A 21,031-nucleotide genomic window follows, 5' to 3' on the forward strand; every position below is an offset into this window, starting at 1 on the left:
TCTCTCTCTCTCTCTCTCTCTCTCTCTCTCTCTCTCTCTCTCTCTCTCGTTTTCTTGCAATATACATACTCTCCCCTCTTCATTTCTTTCGCTCTCTTGGTTTCTCCTTACCCTTCATTTCGCTTCCCTTCCCTTCCTTCCTTCCTTCCCTCCTTCCTTCCTTCCTTCCCTTCCTTCCTTCCTTTTCGTCCTTCCTTTCCCTTCCCTTCAGTTCTCTTCCCTTCCCTTCCCTTCCCTTCTCATCCTTTCCCTTCCCTTCAGTTCCCTTCGCTTCCTTTTCGCTTCCCTTCCCTTCCCTCTCCTTCCCTTCCCTTCCCTTCTCATCCTTTCCCTTCCCTTCAGTTTTCTTCGCTTCCTTTTCCTTCCCTTCCCTTCCCTTCCCTTCTCATCCTTTCCCTTCCCTTCAGTTCTCTTCGCTTCCTTTTCCTTCCCTTCCCTTCCCTTGCCTTCCCTTCCATTCCATTCCCATACTTTTCCTTCCCTTCCATTCTCTTCGCTTCCCTTCCCTTCGCTTCCTTTCCTTTCTTTTCTGTTCCCCTCCCTTCCCTTTCCTTCCCATACTTTTCCTTCCCTTCCAGTCTCTTCGCTTCCCTCTCCTTCCCTTCCCTTTCCTTCGCTGCCTTTCCTTTCTTTTCTGTTCCCTTCCCTTCTTTTCTCTTCCTCTCCTTCTCTTGCCCTCCCTTCCCTTCCCTTCCGTTCCCTTCCTTCCCCTTTTCTTCTCCTCGCTTCCCTTCCCTTTGCGTCCCTTTGCCTTCCTTCCCTCTCTTTTCCTTCCGCTTCCTTTCCCCTTCACTTACCATCCCTTTTCTTCTTTTCCCTTCCCTTCTCTCCCATTCCATTCAATTCCCTTTGCTTCTCTTCCCTTCATTTCCTCTCCTTTCTCTTGGCTTCCCTTCGCTTCCCTTCCCGCGTCTTTGTTTCCTTTTCTTTCCTTTTCCTTCCCTTCCCTCCCCTTGCCTTATTTTTGTTTCCATTCGTTTCCCTTCCCTTCCCTTTCTATCCCTTCCTTTTCCTCTCCTTCCCTTCCTTTCCTATTTCCCATCTCCCTCCCTACACTTCGTTTTATCTCCGCTTTCCTTCTCTCTTTTCCCACTAAGATTATGATGAGGAAGGGTTAAATGGCCATTGTATTATCATTATTATTATTATTATTATTATTATTATTATTATTATTATTATTATTATTATTATTACCACTAATACAACACCTATCTTTTTTTTATTTTTAGCATCACAGATTCATCATTCTTACTAAACTCAGTCTTCCCTCCTCCTCTTCCTCCTCCTCCTCCTCCTCCTCTTGCTCCTCCTCCTCGTTTCCCATCCTCCATCCGCTTTTAACTTTCCTCGTAACTTTCTTACTTCTCCTCTTCATCCTTTCTTTACTATAACTACTTCTTACTAATAAAACGACTACTACTACTACTACTACTACTACTACTACTACTACTACTACTACTACTACTACTACGCCAAGCTCACCTGTTCTTTCCCCCAACCAGCTCCTGCTCACCTTGTTCGGCTACCTGGGCGGGTACAACGGCACGCACAGCTTCGCCTCTCCAACGGTGCCTTACGAGGGCTACCAAGGCATACTGGCCATGAGAGTGGTGAGTGTGTGTGTGTGTGTGTGTGTGTGTGTGTGTGTGTGTGTACCAGCTCGTAAATGCGTAACTGTGTGCGTTGAAAAGAGGGGATTGGAAAGGTTGAGCTAGCGAGGGGTAGAAGAGACAAGGGAGAAGGTGGAAGAAAGCGGAAGAAGAAGGGAGAGAAATGTAAGGAAAGGAATGAAAGAAAAATGATGGGAAGGATGAAAAGAAGGAAAAGAGAGAGGCAAGAAGGAAAGGGATAAAAACTGATGGGAAGAAAAAGAGAGAGAAAAAGGCTATAAACTGTTTAGGAGAGAGAGAGAGAGAACATTCATTGACCGAAAGTTTAAAAAAAATACATTGAACGAGTTTTTGTTTATCGCTAATATCTTTCTTATCTCTCTCTCTCTCTCTCTCTCTCTCTCTCTCTCTCTCTCTCTCTCTCTCTCTCTCTGTGTGCTTTACGGTTTAGCATTAATCTTTTTCTTTTCTTTTTCTTTGGAATTAATTGAAATTTTCGGAAGTTTGGTATTTTTCAATTAAAATTCTTTCTGTGCACCGATTTATGTGTGTGTGTGTGTGTGTGTGTGTGTGTGTGTGTGTGTGTGTGTGTGTGTGTGTGTGTGTGTATAAATATTCGTTCTGTATAAACACAAATACATATATACACTGCAGTCATAAATTCATACATAGATACATGTACACATATGAACCCTCTCTGCACACACACACACACACACACACACACACACACACACACACACACACACACACACACACACACACACACACACACACACACACACACACACACACACACACACACACACACACACACACACACACACACACACTAACTAACTAACTAACTAACTAACCGATCCAAACCCATGGTATGCAATAACCAATCGTCATCATTATCATGATCATTTTACTCATCATCATCATTATAATAACCATCATCATCATCATCATCATCATCATCATCATCATCATCCATTGTTAGAGCACTATATGACAAAGGCCTTTCCTAATGTCGTCCACCTTTCTTTGTTTGATGTCAGTACGCTCTATCCTCGTCAAACGAAGGTTTAGATTTTATATCTGTAGCAAGTTTTCTGTCTGTGTTGATTGTTAAAATTCTTTGGCTGCCGCTTTGTTGCTTTGGTTGTTCTTACATCTCGTTTCAGGTCCACGTATGTGACCTGCCCAAGTCAACTTTTTATTACTAATCGTCATAAGAATATCTTCATGCTTTGTTTGTTCTCTGGTTTATGATGCTCACTTCCTGTCTCTACGTTTTACGCAACATTTTTCTTTCTGTTAATCTTTGCTTGTTCAGCTTTCGCTCTTCTGAACCGTAGGTTAGGACTGGCAGGATACATTGGTTGTACACCTGTCTCTTCAGGAGCGTGGCAGGCACGGTAGTACAATGTTTACCAATATCACTCCCTCCCCTTCGAGCAGGGCTGCGCCGTGCTTGGGGCCGGCATGGTGCCCCTGGGCTTCCACAGCGTCTGGTGCCTCACCGGCTCCCTCACCTCCGCCACCCTCGCCGCCGCGCTCATCACCTTTGGTAAGTACACGCCCTGGCCCAAGGGAAAGCTATGGGGGGCATAGGTTCATATTCCTAAGCGTACTGGACTCCCATGATGACTATTTTCCAGTGCCACAGAGAAGATTAACCGGGTTTTCATGGGTGTTTTTACGTTCGTGGTGCAGAAGTCGGGTCAAACTGTCACTAGGGTCCCTAAACAGGCCATGACAATCCCAGCAGCTTCTAAGAGAGGTGTTTCAAATAGGGGAACTGAGGCGACGATTTGTTTAAAAATACGGGCTTCATCCTCCCCATAATAACTCTATAGTACCACTTCAGAATTTCTTTCCTCAGATGAATATATGAATGCTTGAATGTGTTATTTAAGTACAAAGATACGCAGGAAGAAAAATATTAAAGGATAAAGCCCCCTTACCATAGAAATAGCACCCCCTCCCCCCCCCCCCCTCGAATTTCAATCCTGGATACGGGTCTGCACACCCCCACACACCTGACATCATCATCATCATCATCATTTATGCCTTTGTCTTCTTTTTTTTCTTCCTCTTTTTCCTTCTCTTTCTCCTCCCTTCTTCGCCTCTCACCCTCGCCCTTCTCTTTCATTCTCTTACTCTCCTCTCTCTCACTTCCTCTTCATTTAACTTTACACGAACTCTCCCTCTTAATCTTCCCCTCCTCTCTCTCTCTCTCTCTCTCTCTCTCTCTCTCTCTCTCTCTCTCTCTCTCTCTCTCTCTCTCTCTCTCTCTCTCTCTCTCTCTCTCTCTCACGCTTCATCGATTACTCCCTTATTGCATTACTTTTTTTATGGAATGATGAAGATCATAACAATAATAATAATAAAGAATAGATAAATACAAAAATAATAATAATAATAATAATAATAATAATAATAATAATAATAATAATAATAATAATAATAATAATAATAATAAATATAGATAGATAGATAAATAGATAAATAGATAATATTGATATAATGAGTACTAAAAAATCCTTCCTTTTGTTTCTACTCTTTCTCCTTCTCCTCCTCTTTCTCCTCCTCCTCCTCTTCCCCCCCCACCACCAGACATCGGCAGCATCACGCTCAGTAAGTTCATTCTGCTGGACCCGCCGCTCATGTTCTTCATCCTCGCCTCCTTCCACGGACTGTGTCTCCTGCACCAGCTGAGCCACAGGTGTGTGTGTGTGTGTGTGTTGCTACTGGTGCTGTTGTTGTTTTTGTTAGTGTTGTTCTCGTTGGTATCATTTTGCTGCATAGTATTGGTTTATGAAGTTCCTGCTGCTGCTGTTCCTCCTCTGTTTCGAACAAGACACTGTTTCGAGACACGGACGAGCTAATCACGAGTCAGTCTTGTAGGCGACAGCCTGGTCAGGGGCCAACGTACGGAGTTTTGCGGCCGTAATTCATCGACATGGAAGCGTTTCTGTATACCTAGAGCCAGGCTAGATGACATTACATCAGCTGTCGAAGCTGTCACGAAAAGTGCATAGGAAGACAGTGTATCTAATTCACGCGGGCACAAACGACGTTCAATTAACTCGACCTCAGGACCTGCTGTCAAAATACCGTCAAGTCATTCGGCAATACTAGACAAAGTCCATTCACATCATTGTCTCTGGGATTCTACCGAGAATCAATGCGTTCGCCGGTTTTAACAGCAAAGCATACAGCGTCAAAACTAGTCTGAAGCAGTTTTGTGACAACGAATGCGTAACATTCATCAAAGCCTGACATCACTTCACTGAGCGCCCGGGCTTGTTTCGAGGTGATGGCCTCCAACTGAACGAGGTTCGGGCGGCTTACAAGGCTCCTGAACGAGGCAGTTGAAAGCTAGTTGAAAAGCTATTCAAAGAACTGCAGGCGAGGGCGGGGCAAAGGCAGCCCTTGATCAGCCAACCCGTAGCGTCGGCGGAGCTTGCAACGTGTAACCAACGACGCCTGCAATAAGCGAAGTAATACAACTCATATCGTCCAAAACAGGAGTCATATTTCTGTTCCATACAAAAATGCACGTAGTTTATGTGGAAATAACCACAAATAATAAGAAACTCACACTTTCAACTGTATACAGGCCCCCAAACAACAGGCAGCCGACGACACTGCCCATTACGAGGAGATTCACTCTTACAAAGCAAAGAAGCATTATTTTTTCATTCATGACTGTGAGGTAGGTGAGAAACTGAGTGGCTGCGATCACCACTGAATCCGTTTTAATGTCAACATAGGCCACAGACTCGTTGATAATCCGTCAGTGATACCAGATTACAAAAATGCAAATTTCAACTTAGCCTGTGAGCTGCTTCTCCCTGCGACCTGGGACCAACTTAACCTAACCGACAATACAACCGGCAACGCGTGGAACGTCTTCAAAGATATCCTCCTGGAGGTAGATAAGGCTACAGTGCCTACGAATTCCAGGCGAGTGAATGGAGTCGTGGATCCACCGTGGATGACCACATAAATCAAAAAGGCAGTAAACTTGAAAAAAAAGGAATTATAACCTAATGAAAGAGAATGACACGGCCGAAGCCCATATACAGTACAACAACAGCCTCAGAGCTTGTCGCACCCTTATTAGGAATAGTAAACACAACTATGAAAAACAAATAGCGTGCGAAATCACATACATCAGGACGATAAAGAAAGTAAAATCCAGTATTGGTACCCTGGCAAATGGGACCGAATCTCTATCCCAGGACAGTAAACAGATGGCCAGAATCCTCAACAATAACTTCGCATCCGTATTCACAGTCGAGGACATCGAAACCTTTCCTGAAGGGCCAAACCCGCCGAGGGGGATCACGCCCCTGGAAAATGTCACAATTTGCGACCAAAATGTGAAAAAGTACTTGGACAAACACGACACGAACAAATCAACGGGACCCGATAATTTGTACCCGCGGTTATTAAAAGAACTGAAACCGCAAATACTTCAGCTACTCACATATTTAACCGGTCAGCACAACTAAACAAGATCCCAGGAAACTGGAAAATGGCGAACGTAACACCAATTTTCAAAAAAGGAGACAAAAGCGTTGCATTAAACTACAGGCTCATAAGTCTGACATCAGTGGCAGGAAAAATACTCGAAAAGACTATATGACAAACTTGTCAAGTTTCTAGAAGTCAATAATATAATTTCCGACACCCAGCACGTTTTCAGAAACTTAGCGTTCCTGCTTAACAAATCTATTGGACTCTTTTCAAGATATATAAAAAAAAATTGGGATGATCGGTCACATCCCCAGTGATGTTATATATCTCGACTTCCAGAATGCCTTCGACAAGGTACCGCACGAGCGACTCCTTAAGAAGTTACAGTCGGAGGGTATTGGAGCCAATCTGATAGCGTGGAGAAGAGATTGGCTTACCGACAGAAACCAACGAGTGCTACTCAACGGACAGGCTTCCCCGTGGCTTCAAGTCTGGAATACCTCAAGGGTCAGTGCTGGAACCCATTCTCTTTATCACATACATCAACGATCTAGAAACAGGACTGAAATCCTACCGATCGAAATTTGTAGATGACACCAAAGTGGATGGAAAAGCCCTCGCAAAGATCAACTGCGACATCATCCAAAAGAACCTCAATCAAATCATCGAATGGTCTGAAAAGTGGCAAATGTCATTTAATGTTGACAAATGCAAAGTCATGCCCATTGTATCTTGAAATATATAGTAACCATAAATTCATCATGCATGGGAAACCTATGCAGGCGATGCAGGATAAATCAGATCTTGGGGTCACCATCAGCAGTGACCTAAAACACGCGAAACATTGTCAAAAAAAAAAACATATAAGAAAGGCAACACTATGTTCGGGTTCATAGCGAGGACTTCGAGTGTAAAACGCCGGAGGCAATGTCATCCTTGTATTTTTCCATGGTAAGGCCTCACCTCGAGTATGCAATACAGTTCTGGTCTCCAAATTACAGAAAGGACATTGAATTACTTGAAAAGGTTCAACAACGCACCACGAAAATGATTTCAACCTTATGGGTACGAGGAACGATGCAAGCTACTCTTCACAATGGAGAAAAGACACCTACGAGGGGAAACGATTCAAGTCTTCAAGTACCTGAAAAGTTCAATAACGTCGATCATTCCAAGTTCTTTACAATGGAGAAAAGATGCCTACGAGGGGATATGATTCAAGTCTTCAAGTACTTGAAAAGTTCAATAACGAATAACGTCGATCACTCCAAGTTCTTTATAATGGAGAAAAGACGCCTACGAGGGGATATGATTCAAATCTTCAAGTACATGAAAAGCTCAATAACGTCGATCACTCCAAGTTCTTTGAACTGCAAACCAAGACAAGAACTAGATTTTAACGGTTTACCAATTCAAGCGAGTCGATGTAGCACAGACATTGGCAGGAGTTTCGTCTCAAACCGAGTCATCTGCAACTGGAACAATCTTCCCTCAGAGGTAGGAAATGCGAATCCCATCAACGCCTTCAAAAACAGAATCGACCGTCATTTCGTTGAGACAGGAGAAAACTGAATACCGAAGCGCTTTCATCTGCTCCCCAAGCCCCAAGTGGCTGTCGAGCAGAGTAAATTACCAAAGCGGGCAACCTCGCAGTGAGTCAATAGGCTTTCTATTGCTGCTGCTGCTGCTGCTACTATTACTACTAATTCTGCTGAGGTTGCTGTTGTTATATTGATGTTGCCACTGTTGCTGTTGGTACATTTACTACTACTACTACTACTACTACAATTATTACTACTACTACTATTATTACTACTACTACTATTATTACTACTACTACTACTACTACTACTACTACTACTACTACTACTACTACTACTACTACTACTACTACTACTACTACTACAGGTGTTATTTATCAAAGCTCAGGTGTGTTTTTCTGCGCGTCCTCTGCCTGGCTGGTTCTGAGAGATTCTTGTTTTTATCTGTTGTTTTTCGTTCCGTTTTTTTTTATTTCCGTTTTATTCGTTAGTGTTTTTTTTTCCCCTCTCCCTCCTCTGTTTCCTGTTGCTGCTGTTGTCGATCTGAATTCTTAATATTCTGTGTCTGTCTGTTTTTGTGTTTTTGTTTTGTTCTCTTTCCTCTTCCCCCTCCCTGTCTGTATGTTTGTACGTATGTTTCTCTCTCTCTCTCTCTCTCTCTCTCTCTCTCTCTCTCTCTCTCTCTCTCTCTCTCTCTCTCTCTCTCTCTCTCTCTCTCTCTCTCTCTCTCTCTCTCTCTCTCTCTCTCTCTCTTTTCATCCTCCTCGTTATTTTTGTGAAGGTGGTTATTCTCCTCCTCCTCCTCCTCCTCCTCCTCCTCCTCCTCCTTCTCCTCCTCGTTCTCCTCCTCCTACGGGTGCTCTGTAGTGCAGTGGTTAGCACACTCGGCTCACAACCGAGAGGTCCTGGCTTCGATCCCCGGGCGGAGAGGAGACAGATGAGTAGTCTCCTTACACCCGTGCCCCTGTCCACCCAACAGCGAGTGGGTCCCGGGTGTCAGGCAGGGGTTGTGTCCCGCCTTCCGGGGTGGTGGTCTGGCTACTGACGTGGCGGGTAACTCAAGGGTTCGTCCAAAAGAAGCAGAAATGTCCACGGAACTATGAAGCTAAGCGCAATTAGCTAACACACACACACACACACACACACACACACACACACACACATGACCCGCCCCCCCACACACGCACACACACATACATGACCCTCCCCCACACACACACGCACACACGTATGTAATCCCTCCCCACACACACACGTACATTTCTCCCCACCCCCACCCCCCCACACACGTATATACATGCTTTCCCCCCCCAGGCCGTTCTCGTGTGCGTGGTGGGGGCGGCTGGCGTACACGGGGCTGGCGCTGGGCTGCGTGGTGAGCGTCAAGTTTGTGGGCGTGTTCGTGGTGTCCGTGGTGGGCCTCTACACCTGCCTCGACCTGTGGGACACCCTGGGGGACCTACGCACGCCCCTGGTGAGTCTTACGCCTTTGGAAGGGGAACAGGGGAAAGGTGGTGAGAAATTGGGCAGGTTGAAGGGTTGAAAAAGGATAGCTAGGGCTGCTATTAATACTACTTCTACTCCTCCTACTCCTACTCCTCCTCCTCCTCCTACTACTATTACTACTACTACTACTACCGCTACTACCACTACTACTAGAAGACAGGTGGGAAAGAAAAGTAAGACGCCAGAGATTAGTTTATATTTGAAGGAATGAATAAGAAATAGGTGGGAAGGCGAGGGTATAGGTGGGACAGTGACAGGTGGAAAATGATCATGAACGGATGAGCCAGGTAATTAATAGGATAGACAGGTAGGCAGATAAGGATAAGTAGGTAGATCAGGGAGGGAGGTAGACAGGACAGAAAGGTAAATAGTAAGATAGAGAAGTAAATCATCCTTTCCTCTCTCCCTTCCGCGTTATGACGATGGTGAGGTTAAGGAAATAATTTTAAGAAGGACAGGTGGGAGAGGAATAATGAAGGGACAGGTAATGAATAACTTAGGCAGGTGATAATTCCTTCTCTCTCTCCTCTCCCCCTCTCTCGCCCAGGTGGTGGTGGCGCAACACTTCCTGGCCCGCGTGCTGTGCCTCATCCTGCTGCCCGCCTCCGTCTACCTCGCCCTCTTCGCAGCCCACGACGCCCTCCTCCTCAAGGCGTGAGTGTGCCGGGGATGGCCTGCAGCTCCTCTTCCACCTCTTCTTCTTCTCCTTCTCCCCGTCCATTTCCTCCTCCTCCTCCCGATTACCGAAAGGCTAACTTCAACTTAGCCCGCGAACTGCTGTCTCCTGCTGCGTGGGATCATATCAACGGCAACCTTAACGTCAGTACAATCGAAGACACGTGGAACGTCTTCAGGGACAAGCTCCTGGAGGTACAAAGGACGACAGTTCAGATGAAATCCAGGCGAGTAAATGGTGCCGTGGATCCACCGTGGATGACCATGAAGATCAAAAGGGCAATAAAGGCAAAAAAACGGAATTACAATCTGATCAGAGGGAATGATACGGCCGAAGCCCGTGTACAGCACCAAAATAGCCTCAGAGCTTGTCGAACTCTCATTCGGACAATTAACGCAACTATGAGAAACAAATGGCGCACGAAGTCAAGACCAATCCTAAAAAGTTCTTCACGTACAGTCGTGGGACACAAGTGTTGACACAGTTTCCAAAATGTTTCAGACACCGCTAGCGAAAGACGGCAACTATCCAGCAGAGCTGCAGTCGAGTTATATAAGACGTATTTAAAAAAATCTGTTATGAATGCTCTTGTTTCCACAAGTGCATGCTCTGTAATAAGATTTTCTGCATTCCATTAGTTAAATACTTGCTTGGCTTTGGTCGCCAGTGTGCATTCTGGAGAGAGAGAGAGTTTAACTTCTCTTAAGAAAAAAAATTCACTGCAAAATAATAGCCCAGTTTTCTTAAATGCATAATAATAACTTGGTATTCGTAAATGCAAAGTAATAGCCTAGTTTCATAAATGCAAACGAATCGCTTAGTATTCTCAAATGCAAAATAATAGCTTTGTAATTCATTTCAATTCATAATAGCCTACTAGTTTCTTAGATGCGCTGGCTAGCATGGTCGATGACGTCATTGCATAACATTGTCAAGCGAGAGTTAAACGGTGGTATTATTATATATTTTTAAACCATATCAGAATTTTTGTGCACGTTATCAATGTTTTCTTCGTATTTTCTTAACGGGGACGTTGCAGGAATGAATATAACATTTATTCAAATGCATAATAGCGTTGTAAACAACTTTAGCTGTCCCTGACTAAATTTGAACGAAATGTAAAGAGACATTTTCGTCCGCGAATTTAAAAGTTGTTATCAGTGTGCACAAGTGACAAATTCATATCTAATAAATTATGGAGAGTGTATATGTAGTGAGTAGTGAGATCGGTAGAGTAATTGAGTCGGATCAGGACGCTAGTATTCTCCAAGGTGAACTCAACAGATTATATATGGCGGCGGATAAGATGGAGTTCAATGTTCAATGAGTGAGTATTGAGGTATTCTGTAGGAACAACCCCTCACACCAACTATGCTTTAATGACACTCTCATAAGTAGGTGGAGTGTGCGAGAGATTTTGGGGGGGGTCTTAGTCTCTCGATCTCCGTCAAGGGCACAATGCATTCAAGAGCTAATAGTACTATTTATTTCAAGAGGTAGTAAGCAACAGAAGCCTGAAGTCTTCCAAACTATATATTTAGCATTAGTTAGACCTCATCTTGACTATGCGGTTCAGTTCTTAGTCACCCTACTATAGAACAAATGTTAGAATCGGTGCAGAGAGGATGACTAAAAGATGATTCAGGGTTGAGAAACTTGCCACGAGGAAAGACTCAAACAGTTAAAAGAAAAGTGGGTGGGGTGCGACATGATCGAGGGTTTATAAATGGATGAATGCTTTAATAGGGGGAGACATTCATAAGGTTTTTTTGGTAGAAAGAACCGGGTAGGGACACAGTAACAGGTTTAAACTGCAACAGGGACATAGGCAAAAAATTGGTTTACTAATAGGGTGGTGGTCATGGGTGAGTGCCAATACAATGTCACATTCAAAATAGAGATATTAGGTGGGGTTAGATACACGGGAGCTTAGGGTCAAAGGAGCTGCCTCGTACAGGCCTACCGGCCTCTTGCAGACTCCTGCGTTCTTATGTTCTTATGTTCTTATATCTGAACATTAGCCTCCTTCCATGCGGTGTATATATTTTAAAGTCGGGGCCGGTGAACGAAACTCAGTGGACAGTGTGTCATCACTTATGTCCCACGATTGTACATCAAAACGAAAAAGAAAGTTAAAACCAACATTGGGCCATTGACGGACGAGACCGGACCATTAACCCAGGACAGTAAACACATTGCCAAAATCCTAAACAGTAACTTTGCGATCGAAGACAAAGAAAACATACCCGAAGGCCCCGTTTCTCCGAGGGGGATTACGCCCCTGGAAATTGACGCAATATCCGCCCAAGACGTGAAAAAGTACTTGGACAAACTCGACACGAACAAGTCAACGGGACCTGACAACTTGTCACCGCGGTTGTTGAACGAACTGAAACAGCAAATACTGCATCCCCTCGCAAGCATATTTAACCGGTCACTACAACTGAACAAAGTACCCGACTACTGGAAAATGGCGAACGTAGCCCCGATTTACAAAAAAGGAGATAAGACCGTTCCCCTAAACTACAGGCCTATAAGTTTAACATCAGTGGCGGGCAAAATCCTTGAGAAGATTATTAGAGACAAACTTGTCAATTTCCTACAAGAAAACAATATAATTTCTGGCACGCAGCACGGTTTCCGAAATAAGCGTTGTTGCTTAAAGAATCTACTGGACTTCTTCCAAGGTATATACGATAACTGGGATAATCACGTCCCAAGCGATGTCAGTACCTGGACTTCCAGAAAGCCTTCGACAAGGTGCCGCACGAGCGGCTCCTTAAAATATTAGACCCTGCAGGTATAGGAAGAAACCTGACTGCATGGATAAGAGATTGGCTCACCAACAGAAAACAGCGAGTTTTACTCAACGGGCAGGCTTCTGAGTGGCTGCCAGTCACTAGTGGGGTGCCCTAGGGGTCGGTGCTGGAATCCATTCTCTTTATCATATACATCAATAACTTGGAAGCGGGATTGAAATCCTCTATATCAAAGTTTGCGGACGACACTAAAGTAGACCTTGACCAGATCATCCAGTGGTCCGAAAAGTGACAAATGTCGTTGAACGTTGACAAATGCAAAGTCACGCACTTTGGTTCCAGAAACAGTAACCATACATACAACATGCGTGGAAAGCCTTTGCAGGTCGTGCAGGAGGAATCGGATTTTGGAGTCACTATCAGCAGTGACCTAAAACACGCAAAACACTAAAAAAGTATATAACAAAGCCAACACCATGCTCGGGTTTATATCAAGAAACTTCGAATATAAGACGCCGGAAGTAATGTTATCCTTATATAACTCAATGGTAAGACCTCACCTCGAGTATGCGGTACAGTTCTGGTCTCCTAATTACAGAAAAGACATTGAATTATTAGAAAGAATCCAGCGACGCGCTACGAAGATGATTCCACCCTTGAAAGCCCTGCCGTATGAAGATCGACTCAGGCGACTTAACCTCTTCACGCTGGAAAAGAGACGCCTACGGGGGGATATGATTCAGGTCTTCAAGTACCTAAAGAACTTCAGTAATGTTGACCACTCCAAGCTCTTTGAGCTACAGACCAACTCAAGAACTAGAAACAACGGCCTGCCCATTCACACGAAGCGATGCAACACAGACATTGGTAGGAGTTTCTTCTCTAACCGAGTCATTCGCCATTGGAACGACCTCCCTGCTGAAGTAGTAAGTGCGGAAACCATCAACTCTTTCAAAAATCGCATCGACCGTCACTTCGTGACAACAGGAGTAAACTGAAAATACGCACCGAAATGCCTTGAACTGCTCTGCAGGTACCAAGTGACTGTCAGGCAGATCACCGCTCTACAGAAGGCAACCTCGTAATGAGCCAATAGGCTTTCTGTTGCCTGTCATTCCATGTTTCCATGTTTCCTCCTCCTCTTCCTCCTCCTCCTCGTCCTTGCAGCTCTTCTTTTTCGCCTTCTGCTCCAGCGTTTTTGTTTGTTGCTCGTTTCCTTCGCCTGTTTCTATTTTGCATAACTTCTTTTCCTTCTTGATCTTGTTCTTGACCTTTTTCGTTCTTGCTCTTTCATTTCTTGTTCATGTTATTTCACTTCTTGTTTTTCTTTTTGTTCTTGTTTTCTTCTTCCTCCACTTCCTCTTGCTTCTCACCCTCGTTCTCCTCCTCCTGTTTCTCCCCCTCCTGCCATTACTTTCCTGCTCCAATGCTGTCACCGCTGCTTCTGTTTCCCTTGTTCTTGTCTGGCTTTATCGTTTTACATTTGTAACTACTGGTGCTGACATGCTTTCGTTAGCAATACCACCACTACTACTACTACTACTACTACTACTACTACTACTACTACTACTACTACTACTACTGATACGAATACAACCCTTCCTGTACAGTGGTAAGATAAACTAATATAAGAGAAAGTAATATTGATAATGGATGGAGAGTTAGTCAGGTGTAAATAGTTAATCTTGTCTACGCCTGAGAGAAAACAACATACGTCATTAAAAAAAAAACACTGCTTAACTATACATCATACACACACACACACACACACACACACACGCTTCATAATGTTATATACCTGAAAACGTGTATTCCTTCTCTCTCCCCTGTGTGTGTGTATGTGTGTGTGTGTGCAGGGTCAGTCCACACGCTGCCGAGGAAGCCCATCTCAGCCCAGCCTTCCAAATGAATCTCTTAAACAACGCTTTGAACAACGTCTCCCAGCCCAAAGGTGAGAGAGAGAGAGAGAGTAGTAGTAGTAGTAGTAATAATAATAATAGCAATAATTCAGCCAACCAAAGATAATTGCATCACCTCGTTCCCATCTCTATAAACGCACAGGTCATAACTCTACCTGTCTCACTTTTAATTAGAGGTAATATGATCACAAAATTACCTCTACACGGCCGCTACCTGGACCTGGCCTGCCTATAATCATTGCCTCTATCCGGGTGTAGCTATTGTTGCTGTTGTTGTTGTTGTTGTTGTTGTTGTTGTTGTTGTTGTTGTTGTTGTTGTTGTTGTTGTTGTTGTTGTTGTTGTTGTTGTTGTTGTTGTTGTTGTTGTTGTTGTTGTTGTTGCTGTTTTTATTATTATTATTATTATTATTATTATTATTATTATTATTATTATTATTATTATTATTATTATTTTCATTACTAATACTTCTACTGTTGTTTATGCTTTTACTCCTCCTCCTCCTCCTCCTCCTCCTCCTCCTCTACTACTACTACTACTACTACTACTACTACTTCTAGCACTACTGCTACTACTGCTACTACTACTACTACTTCATTTTTTTTTTTTTAAAAAGAGGTGGCCGAAAGATAGGTCAGTTTCGGGAGGAGAGGTGTCCTGATACCTGATAAGCACTACTACTACTACTACTACTACTACTACTCCTACTACTTTTTTTTTTTAAACTACTACGGGCCTTCTTCTGTTAGAGTTGCGTTGTGTGCGGTATATTCTCTCTCTCTCTCTCTCTCTCTCTCTCTCTCTCTCTCTCTCTCTCTCTCTCTCTCTCTCTCTCTCTCTCTCTCTCTCTCTCTCTCTCTCTCTCTCTCTCTCTCTCTCTCTCTCTCTCTCTCTCTCTCTCTCTCTCTCTCTCTCTCTCTCTCTCTCTCTCTCTCTCTCTCTCTCTCTCTCTCTCTCTCTCTCTCTCTCTCTCTCTCTCTCTCTCTCTCTCTCTCTCTCTCTCTCTCTCTCTCTCTCTCTCTCTCTCTCTCTCTCTCTCTCTCTCTCTCTCTCTCTCTCTCTCTCTCTCTCACTCTCTCTCTCTCTCTCTCTCTCTCTCTCTCTCTCTCTCTCTCTCTCTCTCTCTCTCTCTCTCTCTCTCTCTCTCTCTCTCTCTCTCTGTGTGTGTGTGTGTATATATATATATATATATATATATATATATATATATATATATATATATATATTTATTTATTTATTTATCTATCTACCTGTCTATCTATCTATCTGTCTGTCTGTCTAATTATCCATATCAGTCAACCAATCTCTGTGTCTACCTATTTACCTGACTGTCTATCTGTCTGTCTGTCTATCTATACCTTTCCATCAATTTACTTTTTTTCGTTAACTCTACTTTTCACTTTCCTCTTATCCTTTGTATTCCCTTTCGTCTTGACATCTCAGTGACCTTTGACCTTCCCTTCTCATCTCTCCTGATCAGTGACCTCAAATGACCACCCTTACATTACAGCTCGACCTCTCTTAACCTTTTCTGAACTTGGAGCTTTTTATGACCTCTGAACTTGAATGACCTTTTGTCCTCACCTGTCTGTCCTGTTGACCAAATGACCTTTCTCTCGACGTGTTCACCTTTCGTCTCAAGTATGACCTTTACTTTAACCTTTCGTGGCCTTTCTTGACTTTTACAAACATTTTCCTTTTCTTCTTTTTTATCTCCTTTTTTTGCTTTTTTTAATATCTTTCTTTACTTCTTTGTTTGTGTTTTTCTTGCTATTCTTGTTTTCCTTATTTTTCTTTCTCTTCTTTCCTTTTTTATATCGTTTCTTCAGTCTTTATCTTCCTGTTTACCTTTCTTTGTTTCTTCTTTTCTTCCTTCCTTCCTTCCTTCCTTCCCTCCTTCCTTCGTTCCTTCCTTCCTTCTTTCTTACTTTCCTTCCTTCTTCCCTACCATCTTTTCTTCTTTTGTTTCCTCCCTCCTTCGTTCGTTCGTTCGTTCCTTCCTTCCTTTCTTCCCCCTTCCTTCCTACCTACCTACTTACCTACCTACTTTCGTTCCTTCCTACCTTCCTTTCTTCCTTCTTTCCTTCCTTCTTTTCTTCCCTCTTCCTATGTTCCCTCCCTCCCTTGTTCCTTCCTTCCTTCCTACATTCCCTCCTTCCATTCCTCCTTTCTTTCTTCCTTCCTTCCTTCCTTTCTTCCTTCCTTCCTTTCTTCCTTCCTTCCTTCCTTCTTTCTCTCCATTTCCCTTCTGTCCCTCTCTCCCTCCTGTCATCCTTCCCTCCCTCCTCTCTCTTTTGACCTTCCTACTCACCCTTCCTTCCTTCCTTCTTCCTTCCTTCCTTCCTTCCTTCCTTCCTTCCTTCCTTCCTTCCTTTCTTCCTTCCTTCCTCCCTTTCCCTCTTAACAGCCACATAACGTATCCTCACAACCTTATATCAAACCTCACAACAGTACCTTCCTTGACCTTCCCTGACCTTTCCTGACCTTTTACCCCCACGCAGAGTTGGCCTACGGGAGCCTGGTGACCTTGAGGACGAACACCTTGGCTGGAGTCTATCTGCACAGCCACAACCTCACGTACCCGGGGGAGGCAGGTGCGAAGGGCTGGCAGCAGGTGACGGGGTTCAGGGCGAAGGATCATAATAATTACTTGTGAGTGTTTTATGTGTGGAAGGGAGTTGTGGGGGATGGTTGGGGGGTGGGGGTTGGGGGTTAGGGTGGGGGTGGGGAGTGTGTGTGTGTGTGTGTGTGTGTGTGTGTGTGTGTGTGTGTGTGTGTGAAGGGAAAGAGATGGATGTAATCATTTTTAATAGGTCCCTACATACCCATCCTTCATCACTCTTCTTCTTCCTCCTCCTCCTCCTTCTCCTCCTTCTCCGTCTCCTTCTCCTCCTCCTCCTCCTCCTTCTCATTACGTTCTTCACTCACCACCCACACCTTCTCTCACCTCTCACCACTTCTCTCTCACAAACCTAAACTTATCTGCCACCTGCACTCTTCCTCTTCCTCTTCCTCCTTCTCCTCGTCCTCCTCCTGTTTATTTTTGTTGTTCTTTTTTTTTTCATTCTTATTTCTTTCTTTTCTTGTCCTCCATCACATCTTTTTCCACTTCTAGATGTGTCACCACACTGATCCACCACTATCACCCTAACCACCGCCTCACTCTAACTCGTCCTCCACCTCATCTTCCCTTGAAACCCTCTCCACCTCCTCACTCTTCCACTTAGATGAAGTACTTATAATAAACACTGATGTGAGAACACGCACTAACGGGTATAGGTTGCATAAATTCAAGTTCTGGAAGGAAAAAGGCAAGAACTGGCTCACGAACAGGCTTGTGGATGAGCGGAGAAAACTGAGCGGGAATGTAGTTGAGGCAGACACTAATGAAGGCGTTACATAGAGGTTAGATGTATTTATGGACGGGAAGGGAATCTGGTGAATAACCCGCCTTCAGGAGCTGCCATATGTAGGCCGTCTCCCATCTTGTAGTCTCCTTATATCCTTGTGTATCCTTGTGTAAACCATTTCAGGGAATATAAAAGCTAATATTCCGGAACTTCTATAAAGAGAATCCGATCCTGTATATTTGTGATGTACCCTTCTTGTGTATCCTTGTGTAAACCATTTCAGGGAATATAAAAGCTAATATTCCGGAACTTCTATAAAGAGAATCCGATCCTGTATATTTGTGATGTACCCTTCTTGTGTATCCTGCTAATATTCGGAACTTCTATAAAAGAATCCGATCCTGTATATTTGTGATGTACCCTTCTTGTGTATCCTTGTGTAAACCATTTCAGGGAATATAAAAGCTAATATTCCGGAACTTCTATAACGAGAATCCGATCCTGTATATTTGTGATCCACCCTTCTTGTGTATCCTTGTGTAAACCATTTCAGGGAATATAAAAGCTAATATTCCGTAACTTCTATAAAGAGACTCCGATCCTGTATATTTGTGATCCACCCTTCTTGTGTATCCTTGCGCATCCTGACAAATTCCTACTCCCCTCCCCCCAGCCGCATCCTGTTCCCCGAGGATGACCCCGAGCAGAAGGACGGCTTCTACAGCGGTGCCCCCGAGTACGTGGCTCACGGGGACTGGGTGCGCCTCTACCACCCCGTCACCGGCGCCGCCCTCTCCTGCAGCAAAAACAGGTCCTTCGTCACCAAGAAACACAGCCTCGTCTACACCAAGCCCGTGGTAGGTGAGGGTTAGCGGGTGGGGGGTTAGGGGCGTGTGGGGTTGTGTGGGTTATGGGGTTGTGTGAGTGTGGGGTTGTGTGGGTGTGTGGTTGTGTGGGTGTGGGGTTGCGTGGGTGTGGGGTTGTGTGGGTGTGTGGTTGTGTGTTGGGGGTTATGTATGGTGTGGAGTTGTTTCCAAATACAAACGATAGACCATTTCAGCCTCCTCAGCCTCATTAACCAAGTCCTTTACCTGTGTTTACCTGCCTCATAAACCAAGCCCTTATCTTATCAACAAGTCCCCTACCAGAGTGTACCTGGGTGTTTACCTGGCTCAATAACAAAACCCTTACCTGAGTTTATCTGTGTGTTTACCGCCCTCATAAACCAAATCGCCTTACCTGCCTCATTAACAAGATATTGACCTGTGTGTACCTGAGTTTAACTGACTCAAGTCCCCTACCTGTGTGTCCCTGTGTTTACCTGTGTGTGTTCCTGCCTCATTAACATGCCCCCTACCTGTGTTTACCTGTGTGTTTACCTGTATGTGTACCTGCCTCATTACAAGCCTTTTACCTGTGTTTACCTGTGTGTGTACCTGCCTCATTACAAGCCTTTTACCTGTGTTTACCTGTGTGAGTACCTGCCTCATTAACAACCTCATTACCTGCGATAACCTGTATGTTTACCTGTGTTTATCTGTGTGTGTACCTGTGTGTTTACCTGTATGTGTACCTGCCTCTTAACAAGCCCCTTACCTGCGTTTACCTGTGTGTTTACCTGGCCGCAGAACCTGACCAACGTGCAGCAGGAGGAGACCCCGCTTGGGATGCTGACCCCCCCCAAGGGCACGAGCAGCGCATCGGTGGGTGTTGGGTACAAGTTTTCGCCCTCCTCCTTTCATTTCCTAACATTTTTCCTAATTCCGTGACCTTTATTATTCTTATTATATCCCTTTATCATTTATTTTCCCTTATTAACATTTATTTTCGATTTTTATTATTCATATTTTCTTCCTTTCCCTTCCTAACCCATCCTCATTTTTTTGTTATCATCTCGTCAGTTTTCTTTCTCTCTTCCCCCATTATCATCTTTCTTCCCCTCTTCCTCCATCTTCATCTTCCTTTCCCTCTTCTCCATCTTCATCTTTCTTCCCCTCTTCTCCATCTTCATTTTTCTTCCCCTCTTCTCCATCTTCATCTTTCTTCCCCTCTTCTCCATCTTCATCTTTCTTTCCCTCTTCCCCATTTTCATCTTACTTTCCTCTTCCCTTTCTAACCCATTCTCATCTCGTTATCATCCCATCATCATCTTTCTTTTCCTCTTCTCCCATCTTCATCTCTCTTTCCCTTCCCTTCTTAACCCATTCTCAACTGTTATTATCCCATCACCTTACGTTCTCCTCTCCCATCCTAACCCATTTCCACCTCTTCCACCTTCCTCCCTCTCCTCCACATCTCCACACCTGTCCCCTTCCTCCTCACCTCCATAACCTCCACACCTGTCTCTCTCCCGACTCCCATCCCCTTCCCTTCTCACCTCCACACCTGCCCCTTCCCCCCAGATTACCCCGTGGCAGATGTGGCAGGTAGTCGTCGAGGGGGGCGGGAAGGGGCAAACCGTTCACACCCTATCGTCTAGCGTCAAGTTCCTGTGTGTGGCTAACAAGTGCGCGCTCACCTGGTCCAGAGCCAAGCTGCCTATTAAGTGGTGAGTTACCTGGCCTGCCTCACCTGCCGGCCTGCCCACCTAAGATCATTTTGTGTGTGTGTTTGTGTTTTTTTGTGTTTGTGTGTGTGTGTGTGTGTGTGTGTGTGTGTGTGTGTGTGTGTGTGTGCTCTCTCTCTCTCTCTCTCTCTCTCTCTCTCTCTCTCTCTCTCTCTCTCTCTCTCTCTCTCTCTCTCTCTCTCTCTCTCTCTCTCTCTCTCTCTCTCTCTCTCTCTCTCTCTCTCTCTCTCTCTCTCTCTCTCTCTCTCTCTCTCTCTCTCTCTCTCTCTCTCTCTCTCTCTCTCTCTCTCTCTCTCTCTCTCTCTCTCTCTCTCTCTCTCTCTCTCTCTCTCTCTCTCTCTCTCTCTCTCTCTCTCTCTCTCTCTCTCTCTCTCTCTCTCTCTCTCTCTCTCTCTCTCTCTCTCTCTCTCTCTCTCTCTCTCTCTCTCTCTCTCTCTCTCTCTCTCTCGAGTGTGGTTCTCCTTGGGGTTTTATTAGCCAGTGTTGTTTACGTCTGTTTATCTGTCTGTCTGTCTGTCTGTCTGTTTGTTGGTCAGTGTTTCCTTGTGTAGTGGACTGTTTGTTTGTTTGTTTGTTTATCTTCATTTCAATACGTATTCTTTCTGTGTTTCTTTCATTCGTTCTCTGTTGTTC

At 44.4% G+C, this 21,031-nt stretch overlaps 1 protein-coding gene across 1 annotated transcript in view; it reads left to right on the forward strand.

Moving 5' to 3' along the window:
* Nucleotides 1–21,031, forward strand: part of LOC126985360 (protein O-mannosyl-transferase 2-like) — a 34,735-nt gene that overhangs the window by 3,714 nt on the left and 9,990 nt on the right. Inside the window, exons 4-13 of the mRNA XM_050840132.1 lie at nucleotides 1,503–1,610; nucleotides 3,057–3,165; nucleotides 4,215–4,323; nucleotides 8,939–9,098; nucleotides 9,678–9,784; nucleotides 14,422–14,516; nucleotides 16,984–17,134; nucleotides 18,506–18,689; nucleotides 19,461–19,535; nucleotides 20,235–20,380. Of these exons, the coding sequence (XP_050696089.1) occupies nucleotides 1,503–1,610; nucleotides 3,057–3,165; nucleotides 4,215–4,323; nucleotides 8,939–9,098; nucleotides 9,678–9,784; nucleotides 14,422–14,516; nucleotides 16,984–17,134; nucleotides 18,506–18,689; nucleotides 19,461–19,535; nucleotides 20,235–20,380 (1,244 nt within the window). The remainder of the gene's footprint in view (nucleotides 1–1,502; nucleotides 1,611–3,056; nucleotides 3,166–4,214; nucleotides 4,324–8,938; nucleotides 9,099–9,677; nucleotides 9,785–14,421; nucleotides 14,517–16,983; nucleotides 17,135–18,505; nucleotides 18,690–19,460; nucleotides 19,536–20,234; nucleotides 20,381–21,031) is intronic.

The sequence above is a fragment of the Eriocheir sinensis genome, chromosome 59 (genome assembly GCF_024679095.1).
Source record: "Eriocheir sinensis breed Jianghai 21 chromosome 59, ASM2467909v1, whole genome shotgun sequence".
Classification (NCBI taxonomy): domain Eukaryota; kingdom Metazoa; phylum Arthropoda; class Malacostraca; order Decapoda; family Varunidae; genus Eriocheir; species Eriocheir sinensis.